Source organism: Coturnix japonica, chromosome 19 (genome assembly GCF_054131305.1).
Source record: "Coturnix japonica strain WE chromosome 19, WE-NBRP24, whole genome shotgun sequence".
In the NCBI taxonomy this organism is placed as follows: Eukaryota; Metazoa; Chordata; class Aves; order Galliformes; family Phasianidae; genus Coturnix; species Coturnix japonica.
This window is the reverse complement of record NC_140681.1, coordinates 11888893-11908300: the sequence shown is the minus strand read 5'-3', so window position 1 is coordinate 11908300 and position 19408 is coordinate 11888893. Positions and strand designations below refer to the sequence as shown.

The following is a 19408-nucleotide window of genomic DNA, read 5'->3' as shown; positions in this document are numbered from 1 at the left end:
TCTCGATTTCAAAAGGCACTTGCTAGGGCCCTACATACCAGTACTAAGCTCTGAGTCCAGAATACAACACCTGCACAAATCTCACTTAGGCACATGTATTGATTCTGACACCGAGCCGCAGTAATGGATACACAGCTGAGAGCATCTATCAGAGGAGATTTCCACCCTGAGAGAGCCACTACTCAGTAGAGGTTTTCTGACATAAATGAAAGGGGCTGAAGGATGTAAAAATGTCACATCCAAGATGTTTCATGTCATGAGGCTATTCCTTCATGCTGGGATAACTCTGATTCTCCCTGACACTCAGTACTGCAGGAGGAACTTACAGTGCAGAAGAGAACAAGATTTTAATATTTCTTAAGAACAGCAAGTCCTGTGACTGTGTGATTTGCTCTGTTCAGTATCTGACTCCTAACCATGGGTGAGCTGTGAGATATGCAAAAAGATTTCAGCCATTTCATTTCATGAAAGCTTGCTTTCCCCTTGCTCAATTATTTCCCTCCCTGGTGACCTCCCCAGCCCCCCACTGGTGGGTCAGTACAAGAAGCTGAAATACTGAAGTGTCCTTGGCTCTCTGCAGCACTGCACAGCAACAGCTAAAACATGGGTGTGTTATCCATGCTGCTTTTCTCCTAAAGCCAAAACATAGCATCATACCCAACGCTATGAAGAAAGTCATAGCTGCTGACAAGGAAATGCATGCTCCATGCCACCTGTGCCTTGAGGAAAGAAGGTCTGAAAGGCCACGTTCAGGCTGTATTATCAGATCCAAGTGGAAACTAAGGAGGGAGGAAGGTCTGAAAGATGAGCCAGCCAGGAATGCCTGTTGCTTTCACCTTGGATCCACGTGGCTCTTTGATGTGGTATTTCAATCCTTCAAACAAGGTAACTTCTCCAGGCCTGCAGCTCATGGTGAGGCTATGGATTTAAATGAGGTGCACAGCTCTCAATGCAGCACTGCCAGCCAGCAGCAGAACTCAGCCCCAGCTCCCTTCTGTCCCCAGGTTTTTCTCTGTCTACGGAGTCTGGAAGGAAATTCCCTCAAACAAATACAAAAGCACTTGATGTCCATTTAATGGCATTGCAGGGAAAGGAAGCATGAAACTACACGAGTTATCTATCTCCATAAAACAGTTATAACAGTGGCCCAGAGTACAATTCCATAGCTTGAGGAGGTCTGATCTTCCTTGCTCCTCTCTACAGTCAACAGTAGTACGGGGTTTATTATTCTCCCATAAGATTATACCTACTTCTTCCTACTCTCTTTTCAGCCATTTACACCCAACCTGTTGTTGTCAGCGTGGCAACATGGAGAAGTTCAGGAAAACCTTCATTCTATTGAGTCTCAGCCTTCCCGAAGGGCTCCCATTGACATGTGCTGATTGGGAAGCAACATGGAAACACAGCCTTTTCCCTGGGGACTCAGGTGAACGGGCCTGCAGAGTGGGAAAGGTAGTGGCACTGGGGCTGATCCCTGCTCCTCCCCCAGGAGCTGCTGTCACAGCTCGGCAGCTATTGCAGAAATCACAACACACAGGCATGTGGCTGCGTTCATCACAATAAATTAAATCACCAGCACAATGCAATATGGCCTGCTGGGAATTACAGAGGTCGAAGAACTGGCAGACATTTCTGCCTCCCTCCCTTTCTGCTATGAACATACAGGCTTACATCTTCTCCACCCCAGGGAGATTTGGCTGTTTGTCCATCCGCATCCTAAACAGCTCACTCGAGGTCATGCAGGAGGCTTGTGCTGGAACAGATCTTTGTGCAGCTGCTGAGTATGGCCAGGTGGACACTCACCATGAAACCAACCAAGGGAAGGGGCTGGTCCTGAGTGTGAGCCCCAGACCCATCAGTGCCCCTGAGGGCAGGCACCCATCAGGGCACCATGCGAGCAGCTGGTATCTGCCTTACGAGAGCACAATTTTGTAGCTGCTTTTGTAAAGCACCAATGAAAAATCTGTCAGAAATAATAGAAATATATTAGTCTAAACAAGCACCACTTCAAGTGCCTGTGAAGGGAACCCTGGAAAGGGAGCAGAGCTGGAGCTATTCTTACTTGCTGTCTCATGTGCAGGCTTTAATTGCACATTGTTCATTAAACCTCTCTTGGATTGCACTTCAGAGCAAACAGATCTGTTTCAAGGAGCTTCTGTTATATAAACAGGCAGAAAACCTTCTAGATGCATGTGTGTACACACCCACTCCATGGAATATTGTAGATTTGCAGAGGCGGGCAGGTCAGTACAGAAAGGTTCACAGCTCCTGGGCCACATGTTTAGAAGAACCACACGGCAGTTCCATCCCTGGTTCAACAGAAAGGCAAGCAGGCAGTGGTCCTGGGGGAGGAGGAAGGGATACGGGGCAGTCCCTGCTGCAGGGAGGCATTTCAAGCCAGGTCTGAAGCCAGACTGACTATTGGCCAAAGTCGTCACTGATACAGCTTTGCCAAAAGCAGCTCAGCATTCTTCACCTCCCTTGAGCTTCACCAGGGGCCAAGCTGGCCGTGCTGTGCTCAGCCCAGCTCTCCAGCAGCGACAGGGCCGGATGGCAGCAGACAGAACGGCCTGCAGGGCATTTGCCAACCTGACACATTTGAGTTCACGAACTGCAGATGGTTCTGGCCTGTGTGCTACATTTTCCCATTTCCCCAAACCCAAGCAAAGCAAGTCAAGCGTGCCTCACCACAGAGCCTGGGAGACCGCGGGCAGGAAGGGATCAAATTTTCCAGCTTTGCTTCAAGCGTGTCACCACATCAGCAGACAACTCCTGTGCCTAATGCCAGTGTATTGGGTGTCACCTCATATTTCACGTGATACAACGCAGCTCAGTGATGTCAGTCCCCTCTCCTGCATCCTGGCCGATATTTATGGAGATAGCAGTTACCAGGAAGTCGGGATTTGGGGCACACAAGGGCTGGTGGTGGCACGGAGCCCTCACTACTGGTGGGTGGGATTCCTTTACGTCCTCCTGAACCCCTGCCAGGCCACTCAGCACATCTCCAGCCACAAGAAGTTTGCAGCTGTTTTGGTTCAAAGCACCAGAGGAAGGGAAGAGGTGGGGGAGACTCTATCAGCTCTTCCCAGGGAATGCAGTTCAGCTCCTTGCACCTCATCTCTGGTCAGGAAACTGAGATGCGGATAGGCAAAGCTGCTGAGCCTTCTTAGACTGAATACCTCAAGAAAATACATGGAGCCAAATTATGTCCTGTTAACTTCTCCCAGACCACCATCATCCACAGCTATGCTGCAGGGAAAGCAGGTCAGCACTTGGACCAGCACCTCAGTTCTGTAACTGATGTTAAGATGTCTCTAACACGCTTCCATCCTCAGTGATGGGGAAAGACAGTGCTTTTGCCTGGGAAACTGAAGCACTAACAATTACCCAGATTCAGGCACCCTAAATCTCACCACAGTCTTCACACTGTATTTCCTGATGGCTGAATCTTTCCAATGGGGAAGCACGAAGGGGGATGCAGTAGCAAGAAGATGGAGCAGATACCCCCATGTTAGAAAAAGGAGGTGGCTGTGTCAGGATAACCACCAGCAGCTGGACTGGCACAGGCTGCATCCAGCCCTCTTAGGTGGAATAATTCAAATATTCAAACATGGGTCTCTCTTTTCTCCATGGACTCTAGTACACAATGACGGATGCTCCCAAAGCTAGAGAAGATGTGGCCACCTCTGTAATACACAGCCAAGAGGCACTGGACTGTCTTTTCAGAGATGCATTCAGGATAGATAGACAGAGCCAGGCCATGCAGCCTGCTGATCACAGAGCCTCCCAACCCAGCCTGCATGTGGCAGCACCAAGGAGAGAGAGCAAAATAGCTCCCACCCACACTGACCACTGCTGTCACCATTCACAGCAGCTGGATAATCCTCTCCCAGCAATGGGGGTGAGTGAGGAGCTCAGAGCACAGACAGTGCTAGCTGCCTTTGCAGACCAGCTGGAGCCCACAAGAAGCAGCTGAAGGCTTCTGGCCTAAAGCCAGCCGCTGGGAATTGCTGGGCAGAAGGACAGCAGTGGGAGATAACGGAGCTATCTGGGCTGAGTGAGTCATCCAAGGTCAGACATCCATGTCTTCAGAGGGATCAGGTGAGGATATCCTGGAGAAAAACTTATTTTCAAAGCAGCATCACACTGCCTTGCCTCAGTTTCCTCATTTATAGACTCAAGACAATACAACATGCTTACCCATGAGGCCATAACTCATGGAGTGGAAATTCACAGAATTGGAGGTAAATGCATTTCTAGAGACACAGTCACACTAATTCATTTATGAAAAAAGAAACAAATTAAACCACTTTGTCATGGAGCTGCTGTTCTGCTGTTCCTCGCAACCCATTTGTTTTGATTTCAGATGTATGGCTTGTCCTTCTTTTTTACTGTGATGCTATTTAATGCAGAAAGGGGGTTTCATCATCTCCCCATAGCCATTCTCAGCTGCAGTTCTGACCTCCCACCCGACCTTGCTCCACTTGGTCAAATAAACCTCTTTTTTTCCTTCTTTTGCTTGGTCTAGTTTCCTTCCTTGCACTCTTACATCATCTTGGTACTTATCTCAGATTCTAGCATTTCCCAGTTTTAAGTACCTCTGAGAATAGCAATAAACACCATGTAAGGCAGTATCTTGGCATAATACGTCAGCTGCAGGCAGTGATCCGAGGTCGGAAAACCTGCCTGGAAATCTATGATTCCTTCATTAGAGGATATCCATTTGCTCGCCAAAGGTATTTACAGTTCCTGATTCTACAGGAAGACCCGGGCCAAAAAAAAAAAAAAAAACCAACAAAAAAAGTGAAGGCTGGTTAAGAAAGAAACGAAAGAAACTGCTCTTATGGATCCTCTGCTGCTCCCAAATGGCACTGAAATTAGTGGGGTCACTCTTTCCACTCTTGTTTCAGAATCATTTACTTCTAAATGCTGCCCATCACAAGCAGAGTCAGACTGCTTCTGTGCAAGATAATACTCATTACACAGGCTTTCTGGCTGGATTATTTTGATATTTTAATGTGCAAAGCCTATTCATGTATTTATTAGCCTGACTTGTTTCCGACATTTATGAAGAAGATCTTTCTTTGATAACTGTTGTTATTGCTGGAATGAAAGTCAGATCATGATCTACTGTAATATATCTTTATGAATTGCCTTCTCTAATTTTATTAGTTGGGAAAAAAAATCACCTGACTTAAAGAGATAAACACTTCTGGAAGTGGAACATTGCCACTAATTAGGATAACGAGAACATAGGTATGAGTTGCTGGCAATGCTGGAATCTAAGCTTTTTTTTTCTAACACAAACACAGATATCCTTTTCTGGAACAGTCTCCCTTTTTCTGAAGTTCTGCTGCTCATTGACACTTACCTCCTCAGTGATTCCTTTGGGAAAACTGCTGACCAGGACACAGCAGCTCTAGATTCAGGTCCTGGGTTTCCTACAAATAACCTGTGAAGCTTCATGCAAGCCAGCACTGATCTCTGACTTGGTTTTTCCGTCTGTAAAATGGTAGTAGTGATAAATCCTGAGTTTTCTTGCCAGTTCTTACATTATAGCAGTATGAATAGTAATACCTTGATCACATATGTTTGAATATATATCTTAGAAGACAGAGACCAGTGATAAATTGTCATTTGATGCATCAGTTTAAACACATTATCTTCATGTGACTGCTGGAGAGGTGATAGGGATCATCAAAAATACAGATGCCTATAACGAGTAATCCTTTATCTTTGCTACAGAGGTGACCTGACACTGTGGTGACACAGAAGATTTAATACAGTGCCCAGCCAAGGGAAGGAATTTTGCACAGTATTGGATGACAGAGTTGTTCCATTGTATAAGTACCATAGACATTATTGGCCTGTCACAAGACTGGGGTGGGAGCTCCTAGGCTGTAACTCTCACACCTGCCTTTGAACAAAGTTCCCTGTATTATTATGTATGGGATGTTGCTGCCTGCGAGTAGTAATTTTTGCCACTGAATTTTGATTACAAATTTCCTTCCTTCCACCCCTCCAAACAGACACAGCAGCATTCACTGCCTACCTGGGCTGATTACTTTCAGTAGCAGGGGAAGAGTTCTGGTACCTTTGCAGAATTGTTTCTACCATTTTTGCATGTGCAGATGAGCAGCTGAACTCAAGGAAACATTTCAGTGTATGGCAAAGGACAGAGCTCACTCAGAGACATAAATTTCCTTCCCCTTATAATTAAACATTCATTGTTTAAGGTCTCTGCATGGCTTCCTACTTACTCTTTTTCAGATCTTCTTCTCCAGTTCCTTATATCCTACATTCTAGCGTTAAATTTTCAGTCAAGTTAGATCAATGTGAAAAGACGGTTTGTTCAACTGTGCATTTCCAGGAGGAATATAGAATGTGAGCAGTCTGAACTCAGAGAAAACAGCAGTTCTCCCCTGTTGTATTTCTACTGGGAGCATTTAGATTATAGGACAGCAAAATAAAGAAACTATGGGAAACTGGCTGATTTTCTTTAGGAAAGCTCAACTGGCAGGAGCTGGTAAGAAACCGAGGGACCGGACTTTAAAAGTATCTCAAACAGTTCTTACGTCTCACTGCCTTGTAGCACCACCTACAGAGAGGCCATAGGAATCACATCCGTTGTCAAAACTGAGGAGCTCCCAACTCAACGGGAAAACAAATCTTGTTGCCGTGATTAGGACACTCTAGAAACTGCGAGTTTTAAAGCTTTGAAACCTGCAAATATTCTGCTACAGGATGAAGGAAATAATGTTGTCCACTTTGCCAGGATTCCCGTGCAGAAAAAGCATCTCTAGCGATGGCAGCGCTCCCCCAGCCGCTGCCTGGCCAATTTGTAATATAGAAACTTTCCTGTAGAAATTTTCTGGCAGCCAAGTGTCCCAGCTGTACAAGGATGGTGGGATTTGCCATGGCAAAATACATTTAGTGGTCCATTAATTCTACCTTTGGCACAAGCCTATTGTTCAGGCTTCCAAGGACTGCAGTATTTTACCTCCTCTGTGTATCTACTCAATTACACAAGATAAAATGCTGTGGGGATTGACCTTCATCTGACCAATGGAGCATAGGGTCTGTTTGCCCTTGATTTAGCCTCAGTAACTGAAGAGTGGGAATACAAAGATCCTTCTGCTGGGAACTGGATGGAGAGAAAGGAGTTTGTAATCACAGTTCAAAAGCTGGCTTTTGAAATATGTCTCTGATTATCTTCCCATTAAAAAGAAATGCTTAGCTATCCACCCCAAAATAGAACTTTGAAATCTGGAGTATTTCTGCCTCCCTTTGTAAGCTTGATCCAAATGCTACGGTAGCAAACATGAAGTTCCCACAATTTTGGATTAGGCTCTGGATGTGGGAGGCAGTGGGTGCAGGAATGTGTGCATGCATGCTGCATTGCTATCTCATTGCTCAATAAGAACTGCAGAACAGAACAGGCATTAAAAAAGCAGTTCAGAGGTCGATGAGAGAGGCAGCATTCTGGACAGCAGTAAATATATGGCAGTGAATTCTAGCACTAAGAAGCAACAGCCCGAAATATTAGGAATTTATGCTTAGAAAGATATATTTAGGGATAGGTTCTGTCTTAGGGAGAGAAAATACGATCAATTTTATGAATGGATTGAGTGCAACTTTATAATGTAGTGGTTTGCCCTTGCCTTGAATGTGGGAAAGATGTAGAGTGACCTCAGTCCTCTGAAGGTTAAATATCTTCTAATTTCTGGTCTACATTTATTCATCACCAGATAGATTAGACCTACCAGCTTTTCTCTGTATAGAAAACACATTAAGAGCCAATCAGGTCAGTCTGACACTACCCACCTGAAGGTAAACACATGCTGTATTTCAACTCTTTTCTACCTGTCATCATGTCTTGTATTATTCTTTCCTGCTAACTTTATCCCAAAGTCCTGTATGTTAGTGGGATCAGGCTTGAATCATTTTTCCCCTATTCAAATTCTGGAATAATTTTTCCTGCTCTCACACTGTGTTCCGCTGCTCCTGCAGTGATGCTGTTATGCAGCCAGGTACATTCTTGACAGGCAAGTCCTGTTAGGTGTCTGGGTCAGAAATTATTGTCCCATTATGATCTTTATGTTTTGTTCCACTTGCATGAGATAGTTCCTATCTCCATGCATTCATTTCCTCTGCGTACATTTCCACTATATATTATGCATTCATCTGTGTCCTGCCTCTCCCTCTGTCATCACCTCTATTTCTTCTCGACTTCATCTCCTGGTCTGTATGCCTGAAGAACATTTTGCTATTTGTTTTAATTTCCTTTGCGAGGTTTAACTCAGCTTTGCTTCTGGCAGATTGCCCTTTATGCCTACACTTCTTAGCTTCTAAGATGTAGTTTTCTTTGATTAATCCTTTTCTTCCCCCAATTCCTTCCAGCCCCTTTGCTTTTTCCTAACATCCACTTTGAAGTGGTTATTCACTGAGTTAGCTCTGGACTGCTTCCTTACAGAGTTTTATCCCACTGTGTATCAGTCCCAAATGCTTTTTATATCCTTTGTTTCAGTTCACAGCCTGCCCAACATTCAAAGCTTTGTAAGCTGTCAGAAAACAAGTAGAAGATGTAAATGGCCCCTGTGCCTTGAAATAAGGGGCAGAAGGCTTCCCATGGGGTTCACATTGCCAGCCCTCCAAGTGAGAGATCCCAACCAGCTTTCTCTGTATATCCATCCAGAACTAAGGGATCTCTGGGTGCATGTGAAATTCCACTCCACTTACAGCCACGGCAGCAATGCCAAGAGAGGGCTGGAGGATCATTAACTGAAACTGCTCTCAGAATAAAAAATTGTTACAGTAGATTAAAAATTAGCATGAAGAAATGAAGTGTATACATATATTTTTAAAGCCTTTGTAAGGCAGCCAAAGTGAAAACACATTTCACCAGACCACGAAGAATGAAATGCGTGTGGTGATCCTCATAAGGCTGGAGCTTATTTCCTTGCTAAGTTCCAAGTTTTGTGTCTCTCCCACTGAGCAGAAGGTCTGCCCAAGAAAACTCCCCAGATGCCTTAAAGCAGCAAAGGGATCCTTCTTTCCATTTCTCACTGCGTAAGGCTGCCCAAGTGGCTCAATAAAATGGGGCAACATTTCCATAACATGGTGTTGCAATTACAGCCTCTGCTCCTTCCATACGTGGAAACAGTATCTTATTTTATTTGGGTGAGAATTGAAGCTGTTGATTCTCCTGGTCACCATCCCTGGAGATGTTCAAGTACCACAGAGACGGGGAACTGAGGGACGTGGTCATGGCATGGCGGGGTGTGCTGGTGGTTGGACTCAATGTCCTTAGTGGTCTTTTCCAACCTTAATGATTCTACGATTCCAACATGCAGTAGTGGAGCTGATGGCACTGAGGAGCAAAAAAAGCAGTGGAGGGAAAAAGGATAAATGAAATAAAATAAAACCTTTTGGACAGGCTTATCAAAAAGCTTTGTTCAGCAACTCAAACCCAGTGCTGTCCTTGACGATGGGTTGTTCATGTGGGAGGATGTTCTGGTTTCTGGATTCTTGGAGTTGACAGACTTGGGTAAGGAGGAGTGTTTCACAGTTGTTTTTAAATGGAAAAATAATTGAAAGCAAAGCAAATTTGGGGCAGTGGTGGGGAATTCGGATAAGAATAAACGAAAAAGAGAAGCAGTGAAATCAAAACGGTCATTCTACAGCACTTTATTTTGAACCCAAACCGGGCGGAACGTTGTTGCGCGGCTGCGGGTCCGGGCGGGGCGGCGGAAGAACGGAGCGATGCACCACGCGGAAGTGAGCCGGGCCGCGGCCGGGGCCGCCGACGGATCCGTGGGGATGCAGGGGATGCCGGGGGCTGGCGGCCCCTCGGCGCCGGGGGGTTTTGGCCTCGCTCTGTGAGCGGGACTCTGCCCGCAGGCCCCGGGCTCAGCTCGGACCGGCACTGAGCGGCCCCGGGGCGGGGGTCCCCCGGGCGGGGCGGCCATGGCCACCCGGCGTCTTACCGACGCGTTCTTGTTGTTGCGGAACAACGCGGTGCAGAGCCGGCAGCTGCTGGCCGAGCAAGTGAGTAGTTACGGCTCCTCCAGCCCTCTGAATTCACGTAGCATGGCTGCTGCGGTGAGTCTCCTCCCTTCATCCTATGTACCTTGCTGCGCCGAGGGCTGCTCCGCGACCCCCCCACACACCCCTACCCCGCCTTTCCCCACGCGTGGGTCGAACAGAAGAGCTCCATGATGCTCCATGATGATGCTCCATGATGCTCCGTGCGGGTCCCTCCCGAGCACTGTGCTGCTCCTACCGCATAACGCGGCTCTGGCCTTCACGAGAGGTCACTGCTCACTGGTTGTGTTATGATTCCCCAGTGACAAGAGCCGAATTTACTCTGTGGAGCGGAACTCTTCTATTCGCCTCCGTGTGGGCGCTGTTAAACGCGGTGCTGTGGGTTATTCCCGCTGCTCGATGTGTCCGCACTGCACCCTCACACCCGATACCTTTCCCCCCGACACAAGGAAAGCTGTGAGGCCGGGAGGTGCCGATGTGATGCCTTCAAAAAGCCATCGCTCCATGGCCCCTTCTGTGGCTTTTTGTGTGTTTTGAGCTGCTCACACTGGGGTGGGAAACCTGAAAACAGAAGAGCGCTTTGAAACCAGAATTTTCAGAATAGCTCTTCCCAAAATAGGCATCTATCAAAGCAGTTTCCTGGGGGAAATTTGAACAGTGTTTAATACTAATACATCATGTTGATGGTAGCGTTGAAGCTGCTGGGCAGCTCAGCTTTCCAGGGTCTTAAGCTGCTTCTTCAGATGTATCATTTGTTTGGGACAACATCCAGTAAATACCTGCCTGCAGTCTCATCTCTCTGCCTTGCTTTGTGTTCGTGTTTTTGGTTAGAGGAAAAGCAGTGCTGCTAAATTGATTTCAGCTGATGAGTTGGCCCTGAGCAGTCTTTGTTCATTTAATTGCACCTGTATCTATTCAAGCTGTGTATTGGATTTATTTACAGACCAGGAAGCATCAATAACAGTGTGTATTGCAGTGTTTAATTTGACACTGCATTTGATTCCTGTTAAGAGTTTGGGGTGTTTTTTGCTGATATCAGTAGCATTTTTGATCATTGGAATTCTCTAAATGCCAATAGACAATGAGAGCTGCACTGCATGCAGGCTGCTGAGCAGTGGAACTGCAGTGAGCACAGGACACTTCACATTTGCTTGGAATGTTTATTTCTCATGTTTGTTAATCTGAACCAAAGCATTTTCTGGGATGGTCATTGCAGTGCTGCCGAAGCCAAGTGGCTGCAGATTGGTCCTGGTTTGAGCAGCTGCTGGGGTTGGTCAGTGGTTCAGCTGTGGGCACTTCCAAGTTCCATAGTTGCTGCTTACTGTAAACACAGTGAGCAGGGTGAAGGTGTCAACGTGAACTCTTCACTTTCACGTTTTTGAGGTGCTTATCACTGTCAGTAATAGCTAATTACTTTTTCTTTTGGGTGGTGTCCCCGGAGCAGAATTGCTGCACACCAGCAGGGCCGTGTTGCAGTCTGTAGCTCATAGTGCTTGGGCTGATCTTACTTTGCTCTCCAAACTTCTCAAGAAATATTTAGTTATGAGGGCACTGTGTGAGAAGCAGCTTTCTGCCTTGGGAGATGCGTTCTCACACTGACACTCCTTAAGCTCAGCTAGCTGAAATAGTGTTCCTAACAGTACAGCTGTACTTGAGAGATTGAGTGCAGGGTAACAGAGATTAATTGAAGCTTGCTGCTTTGGCAAACCACAAGCATGATGTCCTTGTCTTAGATCTCACATGCTAACACACCCCAGCAGCACAAGGAGTGATGAGCTGCAGATGAGTTGCAGATGCCAACCGAGGGGTTTTGTGCACACATGTGTACTGATGCTACCTGAAACTGCAGTGTTTGCATGTGGGAACATATGCTGCTTTTGCTTTTTGCCATCTGCTGTCTGTTTTATACTGTGGTAACTGAGGTGCTTATAAAGTTTGTATGGTTTGTAAGCTTTGTTTGGAGAACTGTAATTCTCCTGTTAGTGAAACCTTTAACTCACCCATAGATGTTAATAATACAGTAAAATTGCTCTCATCATGTTTGAATATATTACAGTGTTTTCAATCAGAAATTTTTGCAAACCAGTTTTTAACCTGAAAAGTTTGTGTTCCAGGCAAAAGACTGTCTCAAATATATCATGATATTGTACTTGTTATTGGATAGTGTTGTTTTAAAAGTCCATTTGTTTTATATATTGTAAGCAATTTTGCATTTAAAACAACAACACCGAGCTACTGGTATTTTCCCAACTGACCATACCCTCTATCTGTCCTCTGTGTCTTTTTTCCCTGTTACCTTTCGTTGTCTCTAACTGGATGGGGCTGATGGGATCCACAAATCACTTCAGGAGCTGGATGAGGTATTGCTTATCACTTCTTATTTTGCATCAAGCACACATCACCGAGCAAAAATGCTCCTTTCTTTGCAATGCTAGCTTATTCCACCTCATTATATAGAAGGAGATGTATTTGTGTACAGTCTGACACAGCTGCCAAGAGGAGACAAGCATTTTGTGAGATTACAGTACCACATTTCTATGTATATATTTATAATCCAGTTTGACTTTTTGTATCCGTGCGGGGCACAGTGAAGCTGTTCACAATACCTTATGCTATGCATGAATTATATAAACTCTGGTCAGGAAACAATGCTGAGGATAGAGAACAGGCTTTCAGGAAACAATTGTTCAGGAAGGAGGAAGGATTGGATTTTAAAGGAGGTGGAGCCTCAGGGATTTCCAGGCCTGATGGAGGAAAATAAGAAATCTGGAAGAATGGGCAGTGCAATAATTAGTTGAGTTCTAAGCAGTATCATTTGATACCACTTTTTTCTGCCTGTAGTAGATGAAGTTATCCTATCTCTGGAATTACAAAGCTGGCTCCAACTGAAAAAATCCTTACTGTCTCCCAGTTTCATTGGTAACCGTTTAGTACTTCAACCTACAAAATGGATTCTGATCCCCAAAGTAGTCTCCAAGAAGCATAACACACCCTCCACAACTGCTACAGTGCTGCTGTACAGCAGTGTGCCTGTCTTCAATAATTTATACCTGCATCACATGCAAACACGTGCTTGAGGTTCCTGTATATGAGAAGGGAAGGCACACAAGCACTTTTCCTCAAGAACTGCCATCTACTTTGAGTAATGTTGATTTGCTGTCTGTCTAAGAAGATTTCTTTTATCTCCTGCAGCTTGCTGATGATCGTATGGCCCTGGTGTCAGGAATAAGTTTAGATCCTGAGGCAGCAATTGGTGTAACAAAACGCTTACCTCCCAAATGGGTTGATGGAGCAGATGAAGTAAGTTGTATGGCAAATCCAACACTGAGTTTTTTTCAGGTGTAACCTGAATTTTTATTTGCATTTTCAATAGTTGGATAAACTTTTCTTACTATGTTATATAATGATCAGTGTAGTATTGCAACTCAGTAAAGCGTATTTGAGAAGAGCATTCTTGCCTTGCCTTAACAAGCAGAGGTTTAAAAACCATGAATCAGAGAAGTTTTCAGTTAGTAAGAGATGAGCTGTTTGTGGGTTTTTGTTCTAATGATCTTTGGTCTGTTTTTTGTTATGAGGTTACTTTCAATATTTTTGCCTAGCATTTGTCAGGAGTTTTTCCTCTGAACCATTACTCACTCTCCTTTCCCTGTTATTGTGTTTGCTGTTTTAGATTCAGTATGATATTGCCAGGGTGAAAACGAAGATGAAAGAATTAGCCAGTCTTCATGATAAACATCTGAACAGACCAACACTAGATGACAGCAGTGAAGAAGAACGTGCAATAGAGATAACAACCCAAGAGATCACACAGGTACAGAGCACTTTCAATTCTGAACCTACAGATTGATGTATCTTTGACAGATAACGTGGTGAGACAGTGGAAGCAGTTACAAGGAAGCAAATGTCTTTGATCAGAAGTACCTGTGTTACTGTGCTATCCTGTTAGATTTACAATGCTCATCTATATTATCTATTTCTGTGTCCTTTTAAATGTTGTACTGGGCAACAGTAAACCCAATGTGATACTTAATGCGTGAGTTGCTGTATGTTTTTAACTAACTGAATTGTTTTCTCAGTTATTTCACAGATGTCAGAGAGCAGTCCAGGTTTTGCAGAGCAGGTCACGGACTTGTACAGCACAAGAAGCACGGGTTCTCAGGAATGTAGTGTCTTCCTTAGCACAGTCCCTTCAGGAGCTATCCACCAACTTCAGGCATGCACAGTCTGACTATCTCAAACGTAAGCATAAAAGATACAGTGATGTATGGGCACTTTTTGTGGAGAGCACTAAGGTGTGCTTATTTTCTTGTTTAGGAAAGTATAAAGAACTTAAGTTATATTCCCAGGATCACAAAAGGTATAATAGAGTGGAGATCAGAATTCAGCAATTTCTGCTTCACAGCCATTACCTCTTTATTTCATACTGCTAAAGCAAAAATGTCAGTTAGATTTATCAATGAAAGCATCGTGTTTCAGCCATTTACTCTTTTAACATATTACTTCTCAAATTGTGGTCTGCCCAGCTACGGCTGTTGTGCTGGTGGGGCAGCTGTTGTTTCTCAGAATGATGCCTGCTGATGATTGGTAGTTTGTGATAGATTATATTTTAGAAGATGGTCTGTGATAAAGTTCTGCAACCTTAAACAGCTTGGAAACGGAAGATTCTGTTTAAAGTCTAATATTAGGTTGTTTTTTGGCAAAGTAATTTCAACTTCATATGCAGTAACCAATCTTCAGACATAATATTGCAATTTCTTCTTGTGGTGGAATGAGGGTCAGAACGTTCTGTTCACACAGAATACAGAGTGATCGTACTTTAAGGCTCTTAACTCTTTAACTTCATGGAACATAATGACTTAAAATCACTGGGTTAATCTGTTTTGTAAGCGTTTGCATTTGTTACGTTCTAAGCAGTAAGCTTATGGGACAGTTACAGTTCAGACACTGTCATCAGAGATTTTCTTATACTTTTCTACCCATTGCTTCAGACCTCATTCTTTCTCTCCTGTTTGTGTCACGTTTCCTCCAAAAGCTGTTGGAAAATACTCTCCTGCCTACAACTTTTGAAAGATGATAAAAAATCTGAGTGACTTCAGTGTGAGTCCGTTGTGCTCCAACATGGTTTGTCTTTCACAGGCATGAAGAGTAGAGAAGAAAGATCCAAACACTTCTTTGACACCTCAGTCCCACTGATGGATGATGGGGAGGATGATACACTTTACGACAGAGTAAGTTAAGATATTAAGCAAATTCAATTTGAAGAAACTCCTTAAAGTACCAAGTTATTTTAGTGACCCTAAAACTCTGTTTATAAAGCACAGCAAGATGTTTTTTTGAGTAGTTTTCTACTATTGACATTCAGAAGGAACGTTATGTTGTGGAATCTTATAAATGCTGTCGTTATTGCTAACTTCTTCACAATTCAATCTTTTATTTCACCAGGGTTTTACAGATGACCAGCTGGCATTGGTGGAGCAAAACACATTGCTGGTGGAAGAGCGGGAACGAGAAATCCGTCAGATTGTACAGTCAATCTCTGATCTCAATGAAATATTTCGGGACCTGGGAGCAATGATAGTAGAACAGGTACAGCAGCACCACAGTGTCAGTGAGAGATGGGAGACTGCATGTAGCATTAAGGTTTACAGACTCCTCACAGTGTAATACAGTGTCTTCATATACCCCTCACTGGTTCAGGCTAAGGTATCCTCTGTTTGTAATCTGCAAGGAGATTAACTAACAAAGGAAAAATAACCATTTATGGGTATTAAATTAGAAAAACTGTAGAATTCCAGATTCTGTTGATTATTTCTTCCAGAAAGTTTAGGTTTAATATGTTAGAAAAAGCATCTGAGCTGGGTCTTAGCAATTAGTGAAGACTGAGATGAGATGACAGAACTACCAGTTAGGCAATAAACCAAGAAGGTCATTTCAAGATATTCCAAGTAGATCTTCTAATGAGCTGTTTGCTGTAAGCATTATTACTCTGCTACTCATAACCACAATCTGGTCAAAGTTTATTTTGGCTCAGCTTTGTCGTCCTCTCTATTTCATTTAGGGAACAGTTCTAGATAGAATTGACTACAATGTTGAACAGTCGTGTATCAAAACTGAAGAGGGTTTAAAACAACTACATAAGGTAAGCTGGTAATACATGTGCTGCTTTGCACATCTGGTTATCTCAGCAGCATGAGTAGCAAGAATAATTTTTAATATTTTTTCTTACCATGTAACATTTGTTGAAAGTTAAGTTCAACCTCATGTTTTTAATGGGAAGTTTTACTATTTAACATCTGTCAGGATACAGATTTTAATGGTGGTGGTTTTGCTGTCAGACAAGGCTGAAAGTAGTTGCAAGCAATTTACACAAGCTGAAGTGGAAATAAATGAATCAGTTGCAATCAATCAGTGCTACTTCTAGTTTAGTGGTATTTAATAAATTGTCAGCAAACCCCAGCTTGGCGTAATTATTGTATTAACTCTTTCTTTCCTGTTTCTACAGGCAGAGCAATATCAAAAGAAGAATCGGAAGATGCTTGTGATTTTAATTTTGTTTGTTATAGTAATTGTCCTCATTGTTGTTCTTATTGGTGTAAAGTCACACTAGGTTTCACTTAATTTTCTTATTTTTGGAGTTTACGTGAACTTTTTTCCCCAATGTGAATGGATGGACCCGCACTCAAGAAAGCTGCCTTTGAATGTACGCGCCCTCATGGTGCAAAGTCTGTGCAATGCTTCTGGATTCCTCGAAGCTCCAGTTTGGTGATTGGTGAGGTGTTGGTAAAGAGGAGATGGAGAACGTCAGGAAATTCGATGCTCTCAAATGAATCATTTGGTTCTTTGTCCAGAGGTATTTGGAAACATGATGCTTAAATAACTACAAAACTCTTATTTATTAGTGAGTTCTGTACTTAGTTTGTTACAGTGAGAAAGAATGCGTTGTCTTCTGTACTGCCACAAATCTTAAGGCTTCACATTTAAACCGTGTTCCTGAGTCACAGGACTCGAGCTGAGGCACAAGGCACAAAAATGGCTGACTTCATTTCTTCAGACTCGAAAACTAAGAGGAATTGGAGATGAAGAAGAGAGCTTTTAACAGGCAGAGCCGAATTCCATCCGTGTGATCTTAATTTAGATATTGCAGCATTACTAAGAATCAAAATAGCATACGATCTTGTAAATACAAGATTTAATCACTGGTGTAATTTAACACATTTAGCTAATTAATTTTTTTTTTGAGCTTGAGCAATCATGAGAACGTTTTTTTTTTCTTCTTTCTACCAGAAAGATGGTGTCTATTTATGTGCTTTTGAAAAGAATAAAAGTTCTGTCATTACATCAAAGCTGAGATGAAGTTAAACCCGAAAAACAGAGATTTCCCTTTAGGCTTCCTACACTACGTGACCTGCCGTGCCATGGAGGCTGTTGGCTCTAAGCTGTTTTCTAAGCTGTTTGTTTTACAGTGCGTCTGTCCACACATGGTTTTCTATATGTAACTTTACTACAATACGTGTTAGATCCATTTTCCCATACCAATTATTTTTTTTCAAATGCCTGCCTAGAAAAGGATGCATTTCTGGTCTCCTGCTAACTGTGGCAGATGCTGTGCAAGTGATGCGTCCTAGGAGGCCTTCAGTGGAGAATTACCTGTTCCTTCAAATCTCTCTTGCAGTGGAAAACCTGCCTGTAGGCCATAAAAGAGGAATTAGAGAAACATCCAAGTAATAGAGCATTCATATTTCAATCCAGGCCTGCAGTAGCGTGTGATTGTAGAGGCCTTGCCTTAATATTTTTAATATGGCTCTTCTGTACGGACTTCTTCCCCAAAGAGACTGGAACTGAATCTCCTCCATTTCTGACTGATGCAATGCTCCCCATAAGCTTGCGGAGGTGTTCTGCTAAATGCCCTGGAGTGCAGTTTCGTAATATGTGCTATGATTTTAATGTTGCACCTGCCCTGAACTTGTGTTTACAATGTACTGCGGAGCTCCTAAGATGTGGGTTTAAACAGACTCGATGCAGGAACGGGCCTGAAAGAAAAGGCTACAAAAACATGTAAGCTGTGGGTTATTGCGGAGAGATTTGTACCACTGTGTTACCTCCAGACAAAGGGGATGTTGAACTTCCAAAGCTGCCAGTTCAAGCCCTTGTTGAAATTCATCCAGTAAGTCAGTGAAAGAAGTACATGCTTTTAGTTGGGTGTGCAGTCCCCTGTTCTGGTAATAGATCTTTTCAATGACCGTGAGTAAAACTACTGTCTCCCTAGTGTGCTGGCTACAGCAGTTGGTGTGAAGCAGCGTATTGCTATAATTTAATATACTGTATTTGCAACTTTCTAACATGAGAACGTGTTATTTATTTCTGTCTTGACTGGTGCTTTTGACATTTTATCATGGCTGAAGGATTCAAAGAAGTAATAAAACACTTCCAACCTAATTGGTCGATTCCTTTTTCTTAAAATGGTGTAAACTGAAGCAAATACGTGTGATGTCATCAATGTCTCCATATATTCTTCAAAATTAAATGAAAGCAGCAGTGACATGAAATATCTGATTCTGTAGTATAATTGCATTGTCAAGTGATTTTCATCCCTTGAGGTCACCATTGAAATGCCAGTAGTATCTTCTGTCAAACTTCTGTTCTATAGATAGAATGATGGGGAAGGTCAGGTTTATTGCCATGATTGGGGCTCTGCTGCCCTTAATGATCGTGGATTAGATGGCAATTGCCTACTGCTTTGTTTCCTCAAGGTACTGCAGGTCTGGGGTCAGTGGTGTATTATGACCCTTGCAGCAGAAGGAATAACAGAACGTACTTCATGACAAGGGCTTTGCCTGGTGGAATCCTTTGAACGACTCAATTCTGAAATAATTCTGTTATTTTCTTTCCTATTTCCCTCACTGTCCGTATGAACTGACTGAAATAATGAACCCCAAACAGCTCATGTTCTTTGGCCCAGTAAAGAGGCTCATAAAAGTTGGCTTTCATATCTCTATATGAAGTGTTACTGAGCACTGCAGTTTGAACTTGTTTATGGGGTTATCCCAGCCACGACTGACCTCTGCAACTGATCTTGTTAGACCTTTAATTCTGGCTACTTTAAAAGGCATTGGGCAATAAAGCTCCCATAATGTCCCTTCAGGGGCCCAGTAAGAAAAGACTAAGAAAGTTTTTTGTCCTTTTTTATTTCCCTGGATCTCAGCCTAACGCTCATTTCCTTCTTAGATTTGCCTCCATTATTTACATCTGCATTTACTTCTGCAGTGTAAACGAATCGCACTCCCCTCGTGGTGCTCAGACATTCCCCGCTGACACAGCGTTCACGGGAGGCGCTCGACAAGCGTGAAAACGTGAGGATACGCAA

The 19408-nt window shown here is 43.4% G+C and overlaps 1 protein-coding gene across 5 annotated transcripts; it reads left to right on the top strand.

The window, feature by feature from the left end:
* The first annotated feature begins 9766 nt into the window (after window positions 1–9766).
* STX16 (syntaxin 16) lies at window positions 9767–18590 on the top strand. Of its 5 annotated transcripts, none has more exons than XM_015882040.3 (9): window positions 9767–10047; window positions 12393–12404; window positions 13237–13344; window positions 13715–13855; window positions 14121–14283; window positions 15181–15272; window positions 15487–15630; window positions 16103–16183; window positions 16547–18590. In XM_015882040.3, the coding sequence occupies exons 1-9, from the start codon at window positions 9967–9969 to the stop codon at window positions 16649–16651; spliced, it is 927 nt and encodes a 308-aa protein (XP_015737526.1). In that variant the 5' UTR covers window positions 9767–9966; the 3' UTR covers window positions 16652–18590. The 5 variants fall into 5 exon arrangements, with proteins under 5 accessions (XP_015737526.1, XP_085375901.1, XP_015737524.1 ...); XM_085519775.1 differs by having other exon boundaries at window positions 9767–10048; window positions 12361–12404; XM_015882038.3 differs by having other exon boundaries at window positions 9767–10101.
* Window positions 18591–19408: the final 818 nt, after the last annotated feature.